The sequence below is a fragment of the Lytechinus variegatus genome, chromosome 13, assembly GCF_018143015.1.
Source record: "Lytechinus variegatus isolate NC3 chromosome 13, Lvar_3.0, whole genome shotgun sequence".
NCBI lineage: Eukaryota > Metazoa > Echinodermata > Echinoidea > Temnopleuroida > Toxopneustidae > Lytechinus > Lytechinus variegatus.
In genome coordinates, this window is record NC_054752.1 from 17,825,152 (window position 1) to 17,843,371 (window position 18,220).

The window sequence follows — 18,220 nt, forward strand, 5'->3', positions numbered from 1 at the left end:
TGGTGATCATCCCCAATGGTGTGTACCATTTACCGCAAGACAGGATCACCAGTCGCTCTTAACTTACGAACAGCTTTATGAAACACCCGCCTGATCAACCCCGCTTTGCCAGGTAATCCCCGCTGTTTCCACAGGCCAGATTATGAGCGTTGGGCCAGGGACGAAATGATAAACAACAGCTGTGCTATTACGTAACACTTCTCTGCCTGTAATAGGACCTTCGAATGAAATTATTCTATTTGGTATTTAATCACGTTTTCAAAGGCATATTGTATTCAGAAATTCAATGTTAGTCCATTTTCAATTTCGAACGAAGAAAATCGACCTTGAAATAAGGAAAGTAAGTGAATAAAAAATGGCGGCATGCTTTGCCAGGGACCGCGCTCGGGCTATAGTGTTATCTTCGGACCGAGGTCAAGAAACAGGTGTTTTGATACTTACTTGGGGCAGTAATTGATTGAGAAAAACCATGGAGTAGGTCCATGGAAAAACTGGGGTATACGTGTTCTCAAACGGAGATTTTCGTCATGTGTTATTGTTTAAGGTATAGAGATCAATTTCTAATGCTCTCTAGATTAATCTTAACATATAATAATGATGATAATATGCGACATTTATATATAGCGCTTAATACAAATGACATTTGTCTCTAAGCGTTGCATACTATTACCCTGGCTTTAGTGCAGCTACCCTGATCGGGCACTCAAAGATATAAATCGATCTACATGTATACAAATTCATTGTTACATATTACATCTGCTTTGAAGTAACTTACCATTGCAAACAAAGTCATCTCCTGAGAAGGTTCCGTCTTCAGTGCAGGTGCGTGTCGCCCTCTTGAGTCCATTCTCAGTCAGGTATCCATCATCGCAGGCAAACTCACACTGGTCACCATATGAGGCATCCTCAAAGGGACATCCTCGCACTGAGCTATTAGCAGATGGCATGATCTCACATCGGGCAACTTAAAAAAAAATTGTTTGAAATAAAAGTAAGTGATTTTGTCTTTGACTAAAAAAAGGACTGGGTTATTTTTTTATTTTCAGCTTGAATTAATTTCTGAGGAAACAAATAATGCAAAACAATATTACACAAAAACATGAATATTACAGAAAAAATCCATGCAGACAATTTCATATATCAAATAATAATATTCAAATACAATAAAATATACGTGAAAATAACTTTCTATAATCAATAAAAAAATACATAAATTGTGAGCGTATGAGACAGACATGAGCAGGCTGCTTATGTTAATGGTGGCCTTGGATTGACATCCAGCAAACTTAAAAAAAATTTTTTAAAGCAGTACAATGTGATTTCATCTTTAATAATATACAACTGGGCCACTTCATATATTTTGGGGTAGACATGTGAGGGGGTCCTAATATCATTGTTCCTTTTCTGATCTAAGTCCCTATCTGAATGGCTGCACCGATAATCAGAGAAAAAAAACAGTCCTTACTAACTTCAAACCTGTACTATATAGAGATTCCCAATAAGAAACAATTCATGAAATTCATGTAATAAAAATCTTATATACATAATACATCCATTTCACTTATTGTAATTTCTGGTAGCTATCATATCTCGTAACCTCATGTCTGCTAGCTTATTTTTACTTGCTGTACCACAATCTCATAATTCATGGGGGGATCGATCATTTCAATATGCTGGTCCATTCCTATGGAATAAACTTCCAAACAAAATCTGGAATATTTTTTGTAAAAATTCACAGAAAAACTGGTTATTCAGACAAGCTTTTAGTAATTATATTGCATCCCCCTATTTAACTATGTTTCCTTTTTTTCTTCTTTTCATTCCTGTGCCATGAGCATCTTTTCATGATGGATACCGGCACATTACAAATGTCCATATACTATTCTTCATAATATGATTTGAATAAGGAGAAAAGATTGTTTCTTAGAAATACCTAGATATTCCTTGACTGTTGTATGATTTTTTTTTTCAATGACCACCATTGAAGACCAACAACCAGCCAATGTCCACTCTCACCTTCACAAACTGGTACGCTTTCGTTCCACGTTCCGATAGTGCTGCTTCCTCCTTCAATCTGCCCACATAGCATCTCCACATTCTCCACTTGATCTGGGAGGTCATAACCAAGGTCGCAGGTCACTCGGCATGTTGACCCCAACACAGCTCCACCCTCGCATGACCCCTGTCCAAGGGAGAGGGTCACTTGACCATTCGATGGAGCATAAACAGGTGGGCACCTTACCACTGAAATATGATTTTTTTCATGAAAACAATTTTAATTATACTTGCTTACAGAAAATAAAATCAAAATGTGAATAAACCATTTTTATAATAGTAATTATAATCATGCTTGCTTATAGAAAATAACCCCATGACTGGGATTCAAACCTGTAACCTACTGATTGAAAAGCGGGAGTCAGAACCACTGGACCACATAGCTCCCCTAATCTCATTATTTATTTCCCATTAATCTCACTGGATGATTAATTCATATAATGAATGCATTCAGAACAGGAGAAAAATTATTCAGGGGTTTGAGATGCGTTTGTCCAAAAATGCCCAAAAGAGCCATGGAAAAATAAAAAAAGATCCCCGGAAAATGCATATTTGTTTGATCTATATTAGATGTGAACATACTTTTTAAATAAAATGCACATTGGTAATTGCTGAAATCAACCATCAATCAGTCAACTAACATTTATTCATTATTTATTTATTCACACAGACTAGCACTAAAAGTGGCAACTAGGTCTTGGCCAAACTTTGTTCAGGCTAGACAATAAAGAATTGCAGCTTTAATTCAAACTTGATGTAATTTTCTGAAAAATGGATATTAATGGAAACATAGAGTCACTTCCATGTGCCCTATTTTATACTGCTTTTATTTTAAAAATCTGTTAATCTGTCAATCTATTAATTTGTATATGATTAATATTGCATGTTCTTTGTATTATGATTGAATGGAAATGAAATAAAGAATTGAATGCCCAATTGAAAGTGGCATATCATTCCAGTATTTTGAAGCAGATACAGTAAGAGTATAATGTGTGTGATGAATGAGTGGAGCGTTGTGGCCCAGTGGATTAGTCTTCGGACTTTGAAACAGAGGGTCATGGGTTGGAATCCCAGCCATGGCATAATTTCCTTCAACAAGAAATTTACCCACTTTGAGCTGCACTTGACCAAGGTGAGGTGAATGGGTACCCGGTAGGAAGAAATTCCTCGAATGCTCGAGCGCCCGATCAAGGTAGCCGTGCTAAAGCCGGGGTAATAATAGCAGGGTCCGATGGGAGAACAGTTTTCGGAACTGAAGTGGCTACCCTGGGTAAATATGCCGCTATTATTATTATTATTATGAGTACAGAGAGAGTAAATGGCCGACCAAGGGCTCTGGTGCAAAAACTATTGGTCAATGAATATTTACCTTTGACCTGGAGGTCAAAAGAGCATGTATCTGTATTTCCTGCAGCATCCGTAGCTCTGTAGATAAGGGAATGTTCCCCTTCTGTGAGAGAGGTTGGTTTGGATCCAACAGGATTAGAATCAATGCTCTCCAGCTGGGCTGTTATCGTTAGCCCAGCATCAGTGGCCTGTGTGGTTAAAATCATAAAGAATATCCATAAAGAGATTCATCTGTTTGGTAGAACTCAAATAAAACAAATTTTCATCTTTCCGCAATCAATTTTGTTTTGATGGAGACTGTCAAATTGTAGGTGAAAGCGCACAAGGTAAAAACAAAAGTGATTGTGAAAAGCTGAAAATTTGTTTTATTTACATAAAAACATTTTCATAATGAACAAATAAATTATGCCCCATGTTTTTGCATCAACTCATTTCACACTTCATTGGTTTTGATGTGAAAGACCTTTTGTGTATTTCAGTTTCGTCAAATATACATTTTTTTAGTCTTTTGACAAATTTGACAATTGGGTAAACTTCAACTCCTGTTTCAATAAACCTTCAATTGGATTAGGGTACACGGACATGAGTGCAAATGCTTGTAGACATACCATTATGGTGCGACTGGGTATCGAAATTTGATACCAATTGGACCAATCACTCTCCTTTGTAACGTACCTGAATAGGTTCAAATTGATCCCAGTTGACTGTGCCCACTGTCCGGCCAGGGTCAGCATAAATGACAGTATCAGGAGGACAGAGGAGGTTTGGAGCTGTCACATCTATACCAAGTAATAAAATCAATCAATAAGTAAATTTGTATTTATGTCTAATCTACAGGTAGCTATATAGTTTTGTTTCTGTGCTCAAAACAAAATTTTGAATGCATTACTTCAAGCCCTGTTCTACTTAAAGTGACCTTTCATTGACAAATCATGGGGAAATAAAGGCTAATCTCAGAAAAAAGAAGGGATTCAGATCTTTCACTCGGCTGCATGCCTGGGGATGTTATATAATAGATGCCGGCATGTCTGGGAGGTCTATAGGAGAGCAATAGTTAGTACCAACCAGAAGTAAAGTGCATATTTTCACTTTGAAACATGTAACTTAACAGAGGTTATTTCTTTTGGTTCATTATCAAGAGACCTGCTATGAGTCGAGGAATTGGGATTGTTAAAAACTGGAACTGCCATGATCCGACGTAAATAATCATCATGATTTTGGTCAAATTGGTGTTGTCTGAACTTTTACCTCATTAGTCTGAAGGGTGCTCATGACGGACGGATTATACTATGCAAGTCAATTGGCCTTTGCATATTTTGTATTGATTCAATTCCCCATGATTTGTCAGTTGCTGGGCCCTTTAAACCGTGCTATTCAGGGGACTATACACTAAAAAAAATTGTTCCTAATATCTGCAAATATACCACGCTCTTTCCCATCAGTTTGAATACTATTTTGCATGGTGAAAAGTAAAACAAGCAAAGAAATATACAGTAGAAGTGATAATTTCTAACCCTATGTAAATCTCATACTTTCTAAATGGAAAACTATTCACTAACATCTATTGCCCTTGTCGAGGAACACATAATACCTTAAAGTTGCGGGTTTGCAAATACAATCATAATTACAAACGTGTATTTTATTACAATTTTATTTCCATTGTATATTTTTAATTTCTATGGAAGGGTGTACTGTAGGAGATGTTTCTACACATGTACATCAACTGTATGGGAAGACCGCTTGTCAATAAACAGCAGTCTCCACTGAAAAAAGAATTAAACAGATGAAAACTCTGCTTGTTCACAAAGACAACTTCTTTGGGGGTCTTGATAGACAGGTTTCATTAACTTGATTAATCGCTATCAAATATGGCAGGAAAATTGTGATTGGTTCCAAGTCAGCCTAATGAGCAAAATGCACATGCAACAATGATCTTGATTGGTCATTGGTCATTAGCGATTTATAGCTGACCTTTGTGTTACGGAGCCCTGGTGTTCCGTAACGCACAGCTTCGCAATCATTGCAAAACATTTTTTTCAACGATTGATTGCATTGACTAGAATGTGCAATTATGAAAATCAAGTGTATGATTAATCGCTAAACTTTGTGTTACAGGACCCAGCTTAATTAGTGTCCATTACATAAGAGTCTGTGGCTAATCACAGAAGGTCAATGATCTATCAAGATCATCGTTGCAAAAGTGCTGTCAAAAATCCTGTCAGGGACCAGTCAGGGTGGTTATTCCATATTTGCAATTCATCCTACATGTTCATATGTTACAGGCCATGACGTAAAATGATGTACAAACCAGGTAACATGACTTATTCTCCTGCAACATTTGCTCCTGTCTCAATAGCTCAGAGGGAATAGGGATAGGGTCATGGAGGATTGTAATATAGTTCCCCGGTTCAGAATAATGTAAAGATAAGGATTAGGGTTTATTTAGTTTTGGGGGTTAGGTTTTATGTTTGGTTACCATGCAGATTTTCCATCAGAGCAATTGTCGCCGGAGCAACTGAAAAGGACCAACATACCAACACAAGTCTGAGGCACACCATCCCACTGTCCATTAGCCATACAGCGTCTTGTAGTAGTTCCGATAGGGGTGTATCCCGGACTACAGAGGGTAACGCAGGTAGTGCCATAGGACTGTCTCTGGGTAGGATCCTCAGCTTGGTCTGCGAGCTGGCAGCTCTCCACGTAGCCATGGGATGGGACGTCCAACGGAAGGCACTGGACAACTAGATGGAGAATGTCATAAGAAAAATTGTAAGAGATGTTTAAACCAGTGCCATTAATAAATTGTTAGGATTTGCATTTGTTCACTGGTGTAATTGGAAAAATCTGTCCCCTTTTATGTAATTTGTTACAATCACGTTAACATTGTATTCATCATCATCATTATAATCACCATGATCATCATCATCATAAACATTGTCATCATTATCATCACTGCCTTTACTATTAGAAACATCAACATGATAGTCATCATAACACCACCATTTTATCATCATCTTCATCATCATCACAACACCAAAATCATCATTATTATCATCACCATCCTTGTCCTCATAATTATCACCATTATAATCATCATCATCACTATCATCACCACTATCATCATCACCACCATCATCATCATTACCACCACAACCACCATCATTATCATCATCATAATCATCATCAAAACATCACCATCATCACCGTAATCATCATCACATCACAATCATCATCATCATCATCATCATACCCATCATCTCAACATCACCACAAAGAGAGTAATCCAAGTTCACCCTGTTGTGAATTACTAGTATACAAACTAACCTGAACAAGATATAGGACCTCCACTCCAGACCCCAGCTCCTTGGCCATCATCCTCACACACCCTCCTAACAGGTGTCGGTTCACTTGCCTCATAGCCAACATCACAGTAGAGAGAGCATACAGAACCGAACAGCTCTCGATCATGGGGGCACCCACTCTTACCCCCATGCAGAGGAGCCGGTAAATTACTTGATTGGCAAGTGACAGCTGCCAGATGGAAAACAAAATGATAAAGATGATTAGATCTATAGGCCAAAAAGTAGTCATGACTATTTTAAAAAAAGCAAAGCAAAGCTGAGGCATTGAGGAAACTTCCTTTCATCTTGCAATCCACTGGGATACAATTTCTGAATGAATTGTACTATTACTTACAAAGACCCCAAGATAAAGCCTACTTTTACATGAATAGACCCCTAAAATTTATTTATTGATATTTTGAATAGTAAAAAATTGTGAAATTAAATTTATGTCATAAATTACGGCAAAAGGTAATTCATTATCAATCATAGATAAATCATATAAGAAAATTTATATCTGAAGAATGGCATCCTATAAAGAATGACTTTTGCTTGCAGCTTGGTTCAAAATTTCTCAGTGAACTAATTTGTTAATTGCAAGAAAACTTAAGATCGTATGCCAGTTTATTTGGCTTTCCTGATTCCACAAACACACATCTTGCAATAAATTTCAAATTTGTGACTGATTGGTGATCTGGTCCTTGCAACAAGAATTGCAATGTGATTAGCTACAGCTAGAATTGATCAATCATTATAAAATTGAATCAGAAATTTAAAATTGATTGCATATATTTTCTTACAACACCCATTTACCCATTCTAGTGAAGATATACTTTCAATACACTCCTGCCAACATAAAATTAGGGTTCAGTTCACAGCGGTTTAAGCGCCGAAAGAATAACTTGCCTTTGCAGGTTGGGAGAGGGTTTTGCCACGATCCAGTGAGGCCACACGTTGACAGAGCTTCTCCCTGAATAAAGTATCCTTGGCTACACTCAAATTCACATTCCATTCCAGCAGGGATTTGAACCTCTGTTCCACATAGCGAGGAATTATCAGGCACTTCCAGTGGTCCCTCAATGCTTGGCCTGTCACATGTTTCAACTGTAATGATATTAAAAAAAAACCTCCCAATTTTAAACATTTATATGACTGACATCGATACGGAAAAGTTGTTATTGTTATGATTTGTTTGCACTCATCTATGGCTGGGAGGAGAGAATTGAACTTAATCACTATGTTCTGCAGGTATCTCCTGATATAGGCTTGAGGTAACTCATTGAGAGTGTGCAGGTGGACCACTTATTCAGGATTTTCTCAATATACTCTCCTACCAATAGTTCAGAGGGTTCTTGATGGGCAAGATGGGAACTTTCCTTTGCACTGGGACTCCACTTCCACATCCCATCCAAGGGATGGTGTTTTTTTCCCCCATCACATATCATATCCTGTCTCTATGAAACAAGCAAGAGGCAGTCTAACACACCACTGATGAGTCTTCAGTCATTTTTTCCAGGATGAACTTGAGCATAAAATCTCTGTTTTAAGAGGCAGATGAATTACAGAATGAGCCAACTTGCTCACGATGATTAAAAGATAAAATATGATCAATAAGTTTCAAATACTAAGTGTTGAAGTTGGGAATAATCATGATAATAGCAGGTATCACATCATTATCTACATTAACATCTCAATGCACTTCCGAAGGGACTTTGGACATGGCTGCTACATCTAACAAGTGGAATGCCTCTGGCCGTCTCACCTGCATCACGCAATTCAACAAAGCAGCAGTGCTGACTTTGAAAACTACTATAACTCGCACAAGATGTTCAGTGATACTTGATTACTCTTATTTCCATGTTTTATGAACTAGACCGATACACTTTACAGAGATAGGATGGTAATTCAACAAATACCCCCAATGTGGCCAAAGTTCATTGACCTCACATGACCTTTGACCTTGATCATGTGACCTGAATCTTGCACAGGATATTCAGTGATACTTGATTACTCTTATGTCCAAGTTTCAAAAGTCAGATCAATAAACTTGCGAAGTTATGATGGTAATTCAACAGATACCCCCATTATGGCCAAAGTTCATTGACCTTTGACATTGGTCATGTGACCTAAAATGCGCACAAGATGTTCAGTGATACTTGATTACTATTATGTCCAAGTTTTATGAACTAGATCCAAAAACTTTTAAAGTTTTGATTGTAATTCAACAGATACCCCCAAATCGGCCAAAGTTCATTGACCCTAAATGACCTTTGACCTTGGTCATGTGACCTGAAACTTGCACATGATGTTCAGTGATACTTGATTACTATTATGTCCAAGTTTCATGAATCAGATCCAAAAACTTTTAAAGTTTTGATTGTAATTCAACAGATACCCCCAAATCGGCCAAAGTTCATTGACCCTAAATGACCTTTGACCTTGGTCATGTGACGTGAAACTCATGCAGGATGTTTGATGATACTTGATTAACCTTATGTCCAAGTTTAATGAACTAGGTCCATATATTTTCTAAGTTATGATGACATTTCAAAAACTTAACCTCAGGTTAAGATTTTGATGTTGATTCCCCCAACATGGTCTAAGTTCATTGACCCTAAATGACCTTTGACCTTGGTCATGTGACATGAAACTCTAATAGGATGTTCAGTAATACTTGATTAACCTTATGGCCAAGTTTCATGAACTAGGTCCATAGACTTTCTAAGTTATGATGTCATTTCAAAAACTTAACCTCAGGTTAAAGGGGAATCCAACCCAAATGAAACCTTGCTTTGATAAGAAAAAAAAATCAGACAAGTTGATAGGTGAAAGTTTGAACAACATTGGACAAATAACAAGAAAGTTATGAATTTTTTGAAGTTGTAAATATTGGTAATCACTATACCCATGGAGACTTCAAATTGGCCGCTTATGTGATGTCATAGTGATGTAAGGCAAGGACTACTCTTCCATGTACTCCAATACATATTATGGCTAAAATGTCATTTTTCCCAAAAGTTTTATTTCAAATTATATTTTTCTTTCATGAGGACATTAAACAATATACTACCTGGGTTATATTTAGATTACTGCCCCAGGGGAATGGGTACTTAGGAGAAAACCACAAATCCCTGATAATAAAGTACATGGCCTATGGGAAAGTTGTCCTTGCCCCTTGTCATAATTTACTTACCCAGTTGCCAATTTGAAATCTACATGCTATTAGTGATCTCAATTTTAAAGCAGCTATATTTTTCTTATTGCTTGTCCGATTTCTTTCAAACTTTCACCATTCTGTTTAATTCATTTTTCTCCTTCCCAACACAACATTCTATGACCAAGGCTGGATTCCCCTTTAAGATTTGATGATGACGGCCGCCGCCGCTGTCGGAAAAGCGGCGCCTATAGTCTCACTCTGCTATGCAGGTGAGACAAAAATTATTCAGAGGGTTTCAAGTGTACATTCTTACCTATGTTGGATATTGAACAAAACAGAGAAATAAACATCTATGTTGGCTCATTGGTAGAGCGGCCGCCTCATGAACTGGAGGTCGTGGGTTCTATCCCCGCCGAGTCATACCAAAGACTTATAAAATGGGACCTTCTGACTTCTTGCTTGACGCTCAGCATTTAGACTGGAGAAGGGTAATAATACCATATTATGTTGGAAGAGCAGTCTTATGATTGAAGTGGCTAATAAAACGTTATTATTATTATCATTATGTACCTTCACACACTGGAATGTTTCCTTCCCAGAATGCCTCATCACTTCCTGCATGTGCAGAACACCGAAGCACATTGTTAGTGATACTGAAGCCAGGAAGGCAGTCAAAGTAACAGGACGAGCCATAGGATGTAAGGCAATCTCTACCGTTGAGAAATACACCATTCTCTGGGGGATCCAGTGAAGGGCATTGGAGCTCTAGAATATGTAGAAAAAATTTCACATCAAAACCAAAATTTGATTATTTGCAGTGGGTATAATTATTCTGTGACTAGCTAGGTGTTTGAAATCAAAATAAATTGCATGACATCAGGATAATGTAAAAGGTGAATACAATGATTTCTTAATTAAAAAAATATTACAATTAAAAAGATTCTCCTAAAACTATAATAGGTATTCAATGTGTACCATACTTAGAAGTTTTATATCAAAGGACTTTTTCATCTAAAGGAAAATATACTTTTGGTTGTTGTTTATTCTAAGCAAAATTCAGACTTAATAATTCCCAGCATTATGCCGAACTTTAAATCAAGTAATTTTACTTCTTGCAACTTTCATATTTAATTCAAAATGTGATTCATCAAAAAACTGCATCTCATGAGGTTCATTTGATGTACAGTTGGCTTTGAACTAAAAACGAACCTTCACACGTTGGAGGCTGGGATGTCCACACTCCTGAGAAACGATCTTTTTGACATGATGATGACCCAGGCCTTGGAGACTGTAACCATGACTACAGGTGAACTGACAGGTTGAGCCTCGGAGATTACCGTGGTTACAATCAACAATAAGACCGGGAGTGATTGGCATGGTGGAGCAACGTATGACTTTATGAAAAGATGAAATTAAATAATCATTTAAAAGCTTATCGTTGAAGAATTACTTTCAATGAACATTGATTGAAATCAAGAATTGCAAAACAAGTGTGGTCTGCACTTGTTGTAAGTATCAGTTTTAATTTAATGCCTAGGTGGCTTAACTTCAACTTCATTCTACTTAGATCTATCACTTTCCATTTTGTCAAATAAAAATTTGGTTTATAAATAGTTCACAAAGACTAGTGTTGTTAGACTAAATTGGATAATAGTTCAGTATTAGACAAAATGGGTATAGCTTAACTAGAAATTAGACAAATGGTAGAATGGGCTAAATGGCAATTAGACCAAATTCAAGGTAAAAATAATCAATATGCAACATTTATAAAGCTACAAATGTTTCTAAGTGCTAAATACTAATACCCAGCTTTGGCAAGGCTACCCGGATCGGGCACTCCAGCATTCAAGGAATTCGTTCCAACCAAGTACCCATTTACTACATCTGGGTGAAGAGTTGCAAATGTAGATAGACGCCTTGCCAAAGGAAGCGAGCACTGTGGTGGGATTTGAACCCCGGACCTTGTGGTGCAATGTCTGGAGACTTATCCACTGAGCCACAACACTTCTACCAGGTAGATAAAGAAGTTGTAGATAATTAGGATTAGACCATTGGGGTTGAGACCAATTGGAAAGTATACAAAGTGGGTGCAGACCAAGTGGTATTTTACTCTAATATGGTTCACAATTTCTTTTTACTAACCTTGGACTGTCACGGTAAATACACAGGTCCCCTCATTTCCATCCTGATCTCGTGCTGTATAGGTGATTACATAATGACCTTGGGGGAGGTCTGACCCTGGGGTGGGGCCGTCATGAGTGAGATCTGTAATGGTCGCACCAGAGTTTATCAATGGCTGTGGGAATGGACCATGATGCTCTCCCACTCTCCTGCCGGTCCTCTGCGTAAATGTTCTGAGACAGAGGGCAGTCTTCAAAGCTAGGCCCTGTTGTGTCTGCAAAATACAAAAATGCATATACAATTAGAAATATAGCCTACGTTGACAAATGAAAGACTGAAAATATTTATGTTATGTAATCCAAAACGTTTATATCTAAACAAGCCTGACAAGGTACAAACCCTTGTCTCTTATTTTACCCTGTGATATATTATATAAACCTTATCACAGAAATAGCAGCATACATCGGGACATACCTAAAATCTCGGACCTTAAATTTGTTCTTAGAATATATGCCATGCAATAACACTTTGGTTTAGACCGGATGGGTTTTCATAAGGGTGTTTAGAAATTACAAGTAACTTTACAAGAGACTGGTGACCCTTTCTTGTGAAAAATTACATGCATTAGATTTTCATTAGCATTGATTTAGTTCATTAGAAAGGATCACCAGCTGTTCATAAAGTAGCTAAAAATTACTAAATGTGAACGCCCACTAAGACCAGCCTGATAAGGTACAGACTTCGTCAATTCAATTTAATTTAATTTGATGTCTTTATTTCCAAATCATTGAAAAATATTACAAATTTACAGCATATAAGAACATATAAATGCAATTGATATCACATAGATACATGCATTGTATAGATGTATTGTGGAATTCATTCAGGTACAGTACGGTAAATGAGATAAGGGGAAACTAAAAAAGCAAATCTTGTGGATTGAAATGTTCCCACAATGAGAAGAAAATAAGTAAATCGTGTACACAAAAGACAAAAAGTATCTTAACAAGAGAAGAAAATAAAAAAAACAAATATCACAAAAAAACTGGTGGTATTATCAGCCTCTTCTCAATATGAACACACTTTGGGCCGATGTGGTCATCCACTTTGTCCTCATCATAACTACCTTGACATTCTGGCTTAGACCCAGTCCAGCCCGACGAGGTACAGACTCTGTCCCTGGTCTGACCCGGTGGTATGGTATAGCCATCATCACAGGAATAGGAGCACACACTCTGGAACAGATTACTCTGAGTACAGGAGATGCTACCTTTCTCAGGCGGAGAGGAAACAACATCATCAGAGCAAGTCATTTCTGAATCATAAAAAAGAAGAAAAGAAAATAATAAAAAAGATGCTGCTAATATCATCTACGAAAGATGACAAAATGAAAGTCCTATGAAAAAGCAGACCAGCATGAATGGTGACAAAGAAATAAATAGGCACATATGAACGAGTGTAATAGATTCCCATTGACCCCCTGACAATTTGACCACATATTTTGTTACGTGTTTAGTTTTGTTATGGGATGGCCTCTTTTCTTACTTTTTCAACAACTTACTCACTTTAATCCATTTGATGTACATTATCATACATACATTGTTTGATGCGGGCCTATCTATGTATTCTGTTAATTATTAGCATTTACAAAGAATATTTTTAGATTGAAGATTTAGAACAGAGGTTTGGAAGGTACCAAGACCAGTTAGGTTAATTAAATATCAGGTCAACAACAATAGGGGAGACCGGTGTTAGTTGGAACATGGGTTAGTTGAAACATTGTAATTTTCTTTAACGCCTATAGCTGTAAAATGAATTTATGCAATACTGCCCTCAATTTATTGCTATTAACAATACAACAGTGTTGAATTATTATTGCAATAAATTGAATGCAGTATCGCATAAATATATTTTACAGGCGTTAAAGAAAATTACGATGTGTCAACTTACCCCATTTTCCAACTAACCCTGGTTTCCCCTACATATTTTCTTAGACTTTTCCAAGAGCAATGTAAAAAGAAGCCCATCAATCCATCCATCATATCGTATTCATTTTAGATTAAGTTATTAAATAAATAGTGATGACATTAAACACTACCACTAAATTACAGCGTTACAGGTCTGATTCAGCTCGTATTACCATATGCACTACTGAACATCCGTGTTTGAAAAAAAGTACCACAAAATTGCAGGTAGTTTCTGATTTTTTTCTCTACATACAAAAGAGAAATGTGCGTGCCTATGTCTTCAAACGGCTTAAAAAAAATTCCCCCCCCACACAAACACTTATGAAATTGTTCTGCATCTCCTGCATCATCAAGTATTTATATTCTTACCACACGCACCTTTTGTTTTAGTAAAGGTAATTATCAGATGGTTACTTAGTCTCTATGGATATACGTTTATACATCCCGTTTTCTTAAAATATCTTCTTTTTTATAACCATACATCCTTGTTCACTGCAACCATCCTACCTGTGGGGAATCTACAGGTAGGACCAGGCGCGTACGCAGGATTTTTGAAAGGGGGGTTTTCGAGCTGATTTTTTTTTTTTTTAATCTGCCCAGTCTATAAAAAGTGATGAGCGGGGGGGGGGGGGGGGGGTGGGGGGGGGGGGAGGTGATGATTTTTTAAATTTTTTTTTCAGCGCTGCAAATAAGACATTAACATTTAAGTGGGGATGGGGTATGTAACAGTGCGGTCATGACCCGCGAGCAAGCAGAAATGTTCTCGTTTTTGCGTTGAAAACATAACCTTTTTGTCAATAGTTTGTTGGTATCATAGTCGATGCTACATGTCCTTCGGATCGTAGCACTCATGATATGGCCTTGATCAGAACACTAGAAACTTGAGATATGTCATAATTACGAGCGAGCGGAGCGAGTGAGCCGAAATCTTTTGCGTTTTTCCGTCAAAACATACAATTCTTCTCAATAGCTTGTTGGTAATGATTACATATTAGTTGATGATACATGTCCTTCTGCTCGTAAGTCTCATGATATGGCCTTGATCAAGAGACTAGAAACTTAAGAAATTTCATAAATGATTACGAGCGAGCGGAGTGAGCGAGCCGAAATTTTTGCGTTTTCCCGTCAAAACATACTTTGTTAGTAAATCAAGTATTAGTCGATGCTACATGTCCTTCTATTCGTAACACTCATAATACGGCCTTGAACAGGAGACTAGATACTTATGGAATTTCATAAATTATTACGAGCGAGCGGAGCGAGCAAACCGACATTTTAGCGTTTTCCGTCATTTTGGTTTTCATATTGGTAAAACATATTTTGTAAGAAAACGTATGTCTTTGTCTTGGTTCACTTGTATTCATAAGTATACATCATGATAATCATGTATGGCCTTGTTAATGGCGATACCGTGATCATGTCGGCGACATGCGGAAATAAAAGATATAATAAAATGGAGTGAGCGAAGCGAGCGGAAATTTTTTTCTGTGTTTTTCGTCGGAAACATGAGATTCTGTTCATTATTGCTGTCATATACATTATTGGGTAGGGGAACTGTCCGTAACCAGACCAAGGAGTTATCAGGCGCTTGCCTGATAACTCCTTGACCAGACCGACCTCTGGGGAGACAAGCGAGAAAAAAAAAAAAAAAGGAAACGAAAAGGGGGGGGGGGTTTGAACCCCCTAAACCCTCCTTGCGTACGCGCCTGGGTAGGACTATGGATAGTATGGTATGCCAGTGCTGTATTGAGCACACACTTCATAAAATCATTAAAATATCACTTTTGTGACCAAAATTACTGATTTCCATACAGTTGCAATTTATTTTTCATTAGTAACCTGGGAATAATTTTTTTATTCACCAGAGCGCTCAAAAACTTGAATTTTGGGGCATATTTTTGTGTACAACACCCTCTATTGGTGGAAATATGGCAAGAAAATTTTAATTTTTTCAATCTCTATTTTTAATTAAGAAAAAATAATTTAAAGAAATCAAATTTACAGAAGAGCCAAGTTATATGAAGAATAGTTGTATTGAAAAATGATAGTGTAAGAAAATCAAGCATTTGTCCCATAGAAAAAGAAAAATATAAAGTCAAACATTGTGACTTTGTCAACGTCTTTAGTTTGCCACAATGAAATGTAACTGAGAACAAGGTTAAAGCCTTGTTCATTGAATGAGTGACCATACGTAAGTTATGGTGGTGAGACTGCATCATGAAACTCACCAACACATCTTGGTTGGGACCCGCTCCAGTCCGCTGTTTGGGATCGTCTATTTTCAGAACACACTCTATCGGCCCCACCATCAACGCGAGTGTACCCTTGAAAACACGCATAGCGACAGGTGGATCCAACCAGATTACCCTCTGTACAAGAAACGTACCCGCGGTCCAAATGGCCGATGGCGCTACATTTGATCACTGCGGAATAAAGAAATATCAGTATCAAATTATCACTGTAGATTCATCATTCAGTTTAGAATGAAAGAAGAAAGACTGTTGACCGTAACCGTGACATCACATGACAGATATTAGAAGGCCTCCATTTTGGCAGAAAATATCCCAGAATCCGGCGTAGGCCCTTTAACTTTGGCCGCTGGCCACGTCATTGCGATGGCGCTCGCAGTGTCCCCGTGTAATTTGTGAGATGTAGGTCATATAATTGTTTATATATATATATCAGTCCTGAAATTTGTGGCATACAAATCACGAACAAGAAAAAAGGAGATTAAGGAAAGAAAAGAAAAAAGAACTGATAATGAAATGTTATATTATTTTCTGAATATCATGTCAAAATTTATCACAATATTTGATTTTTTTGTATTATAAACATGTCAAAATTTTTGCTCGCTTGCGACTTGTCTTGAAATAAATTTTGCCCGATACGCAACATGATCGCCCACTCAAAATTCCTGTCATTCTCCCACTGCCTTAAATAAGGGAAAATGTTGTTTTTTCCGAGTTTTGATCATAATGTAGGCCCTACAGTATCGGGAACTTATCATCTACCAAAGATTACATAAAAGTCACACACAGATAACTCTACGATCAAGTGCCTGAATATATAATATTTTTATACATGCATAGTCAATACAATATCATTATACAGGATAACATGTTCAGATAAACATTCTGTCAATATGGTAATGCTAATATTTAATAAAATAATATGTGCTGGCCTAATAAAAAAACTATAATATTTTTGATTAATTCATATCAGGAATACATCAAATGGGATCAGGAAAATGGAACAGAATATCTCTATGAGCTAGCCCTTTTGATAACAGATTTAGGAATATAAATTATACATCAATACAAGGGTTTGGATGGGTCGGCATTTATTATTTGAAAGTTGGTTATGTCATTCCATCCAAACGACCCCCTCCCTCGATCTAGCTAGGCCATCGACCGACAGGTTTTCTACGAAAATCGGGACGCAAGCCACCTATAGCATCACGTCTAAGAAGTAATCAAGGATTATATTTCGAAAAATAAATTTATTGATATTATCTCGTTAATTAAGAAAGGCCCTCAAACTCAACTTGCTATTGGTTGATAGGCCTACACTGCAATATTCCAGTCGAATGTATATCACAAAAACAAGTACGATATTATAATTATTTGTTTTCTTAAATTCTGATTAGGCCTACATTCCTTTGTTTTCTACCTTTTGCCTGCTTATGACAATGTTTCCATAATAACAAGCGTGAAATTATTTGATTTTGATCATTTGAGGTAAAAACAAAATATTTACTCACAGAAATATGAATAATGATCAAAATATTATTCGTCAGACTATTGAATTTGTATAAGAAATGAATGAATAACTTATGACAATGTGAACTTACAAGTGACTTCAAACATGACTGCACACTGGCTATAGTTAGGTACATTGTCCCGTGCCTGGTACGTGATCGTATGATGACCTTCTGAAAATGAAGTCCCGGTGCACTACCAAGACGGCTGTAACCAGGGAGAAAAAAAATCAGGGGAGCGTTTCATGAAAGTTGTCAGCACTGACAAGTTGGCTTTCTCCGACAGTTACCATAGTAACAGTCAGAGGAAAGTGCCTCACAGCCAATCAAAACCAAGGATAACACTGAAATTGCCAGCACCGACAATTCAGTCAGTGCTGACAACTTTCATGAGACACACCCCAGGAATATGGAAAGTGGGAGACAAATGGGTGAGAGTGAAGGTAGAAGAAAGAGAGTGAAAGGGAGAGGAAGC

At 37.2% G+C, this 18,220-nt stretch overlaps 1 protein-coding gene across 1 annotated transcript in view; it reads right to left on the bottom strand.

The window, feature by feature from the left end:
- LOC121426678 (P-selectin-like) overlaps positions 1-18,220 on the bottom strand; it is a gene marked incomplete at its 3' end in the record, with an annotated part of 34,163 nt that overhangs the window by 5,657 nt on the left and 10,286 nt on the right. The window contains exons 4-16 of the mRNA XM_041623051.1: positions 17,839-17,953; positions 16,217-16,411; positions 13,101-13,336; positions 12,113-12,295; positions 11,110-11,200; positions 10,471-10,665; positions 7,650-7,847; positions 6,727-6,933; positions 5,937-6,143; positions 4,078-4,181; positions 3,425-3,590; positions 2,017-2,244; positions 776-964 (exon numbers count right to left, since the gene is read on the bottom strand). Coding sequence (XP_041478985.1) covers positions 776-964; positions 2,017-2,244; positions 3,425-3,590; positions 4,078-4,181; positions 5,937-6,143; positions 6,727-6,933; positions 7,650-7,847; positions 10,471-10,665; positions 11,110-11,200; positions 12,113-12,295; positions 13,101-13,336; positions 16,217-16,411; positions 17,839-17,854 — 2,215 coding nt within the window. The remainder of the gene's footprint in view (positions 1-775; positions 965-2,016; positions 2,245-3,424; positions 3,591-4,077; positions 4,182-5,936; positions 6,144-6,726; positions 6,934-7,649; positions 7,848-10,470; positions 10,666-11,109; positions 11,201-12,112; positions 12,296-13,100; positions 13,337-16,216; positions 16,412-17,838; positions 17,954-18,220) is intronic.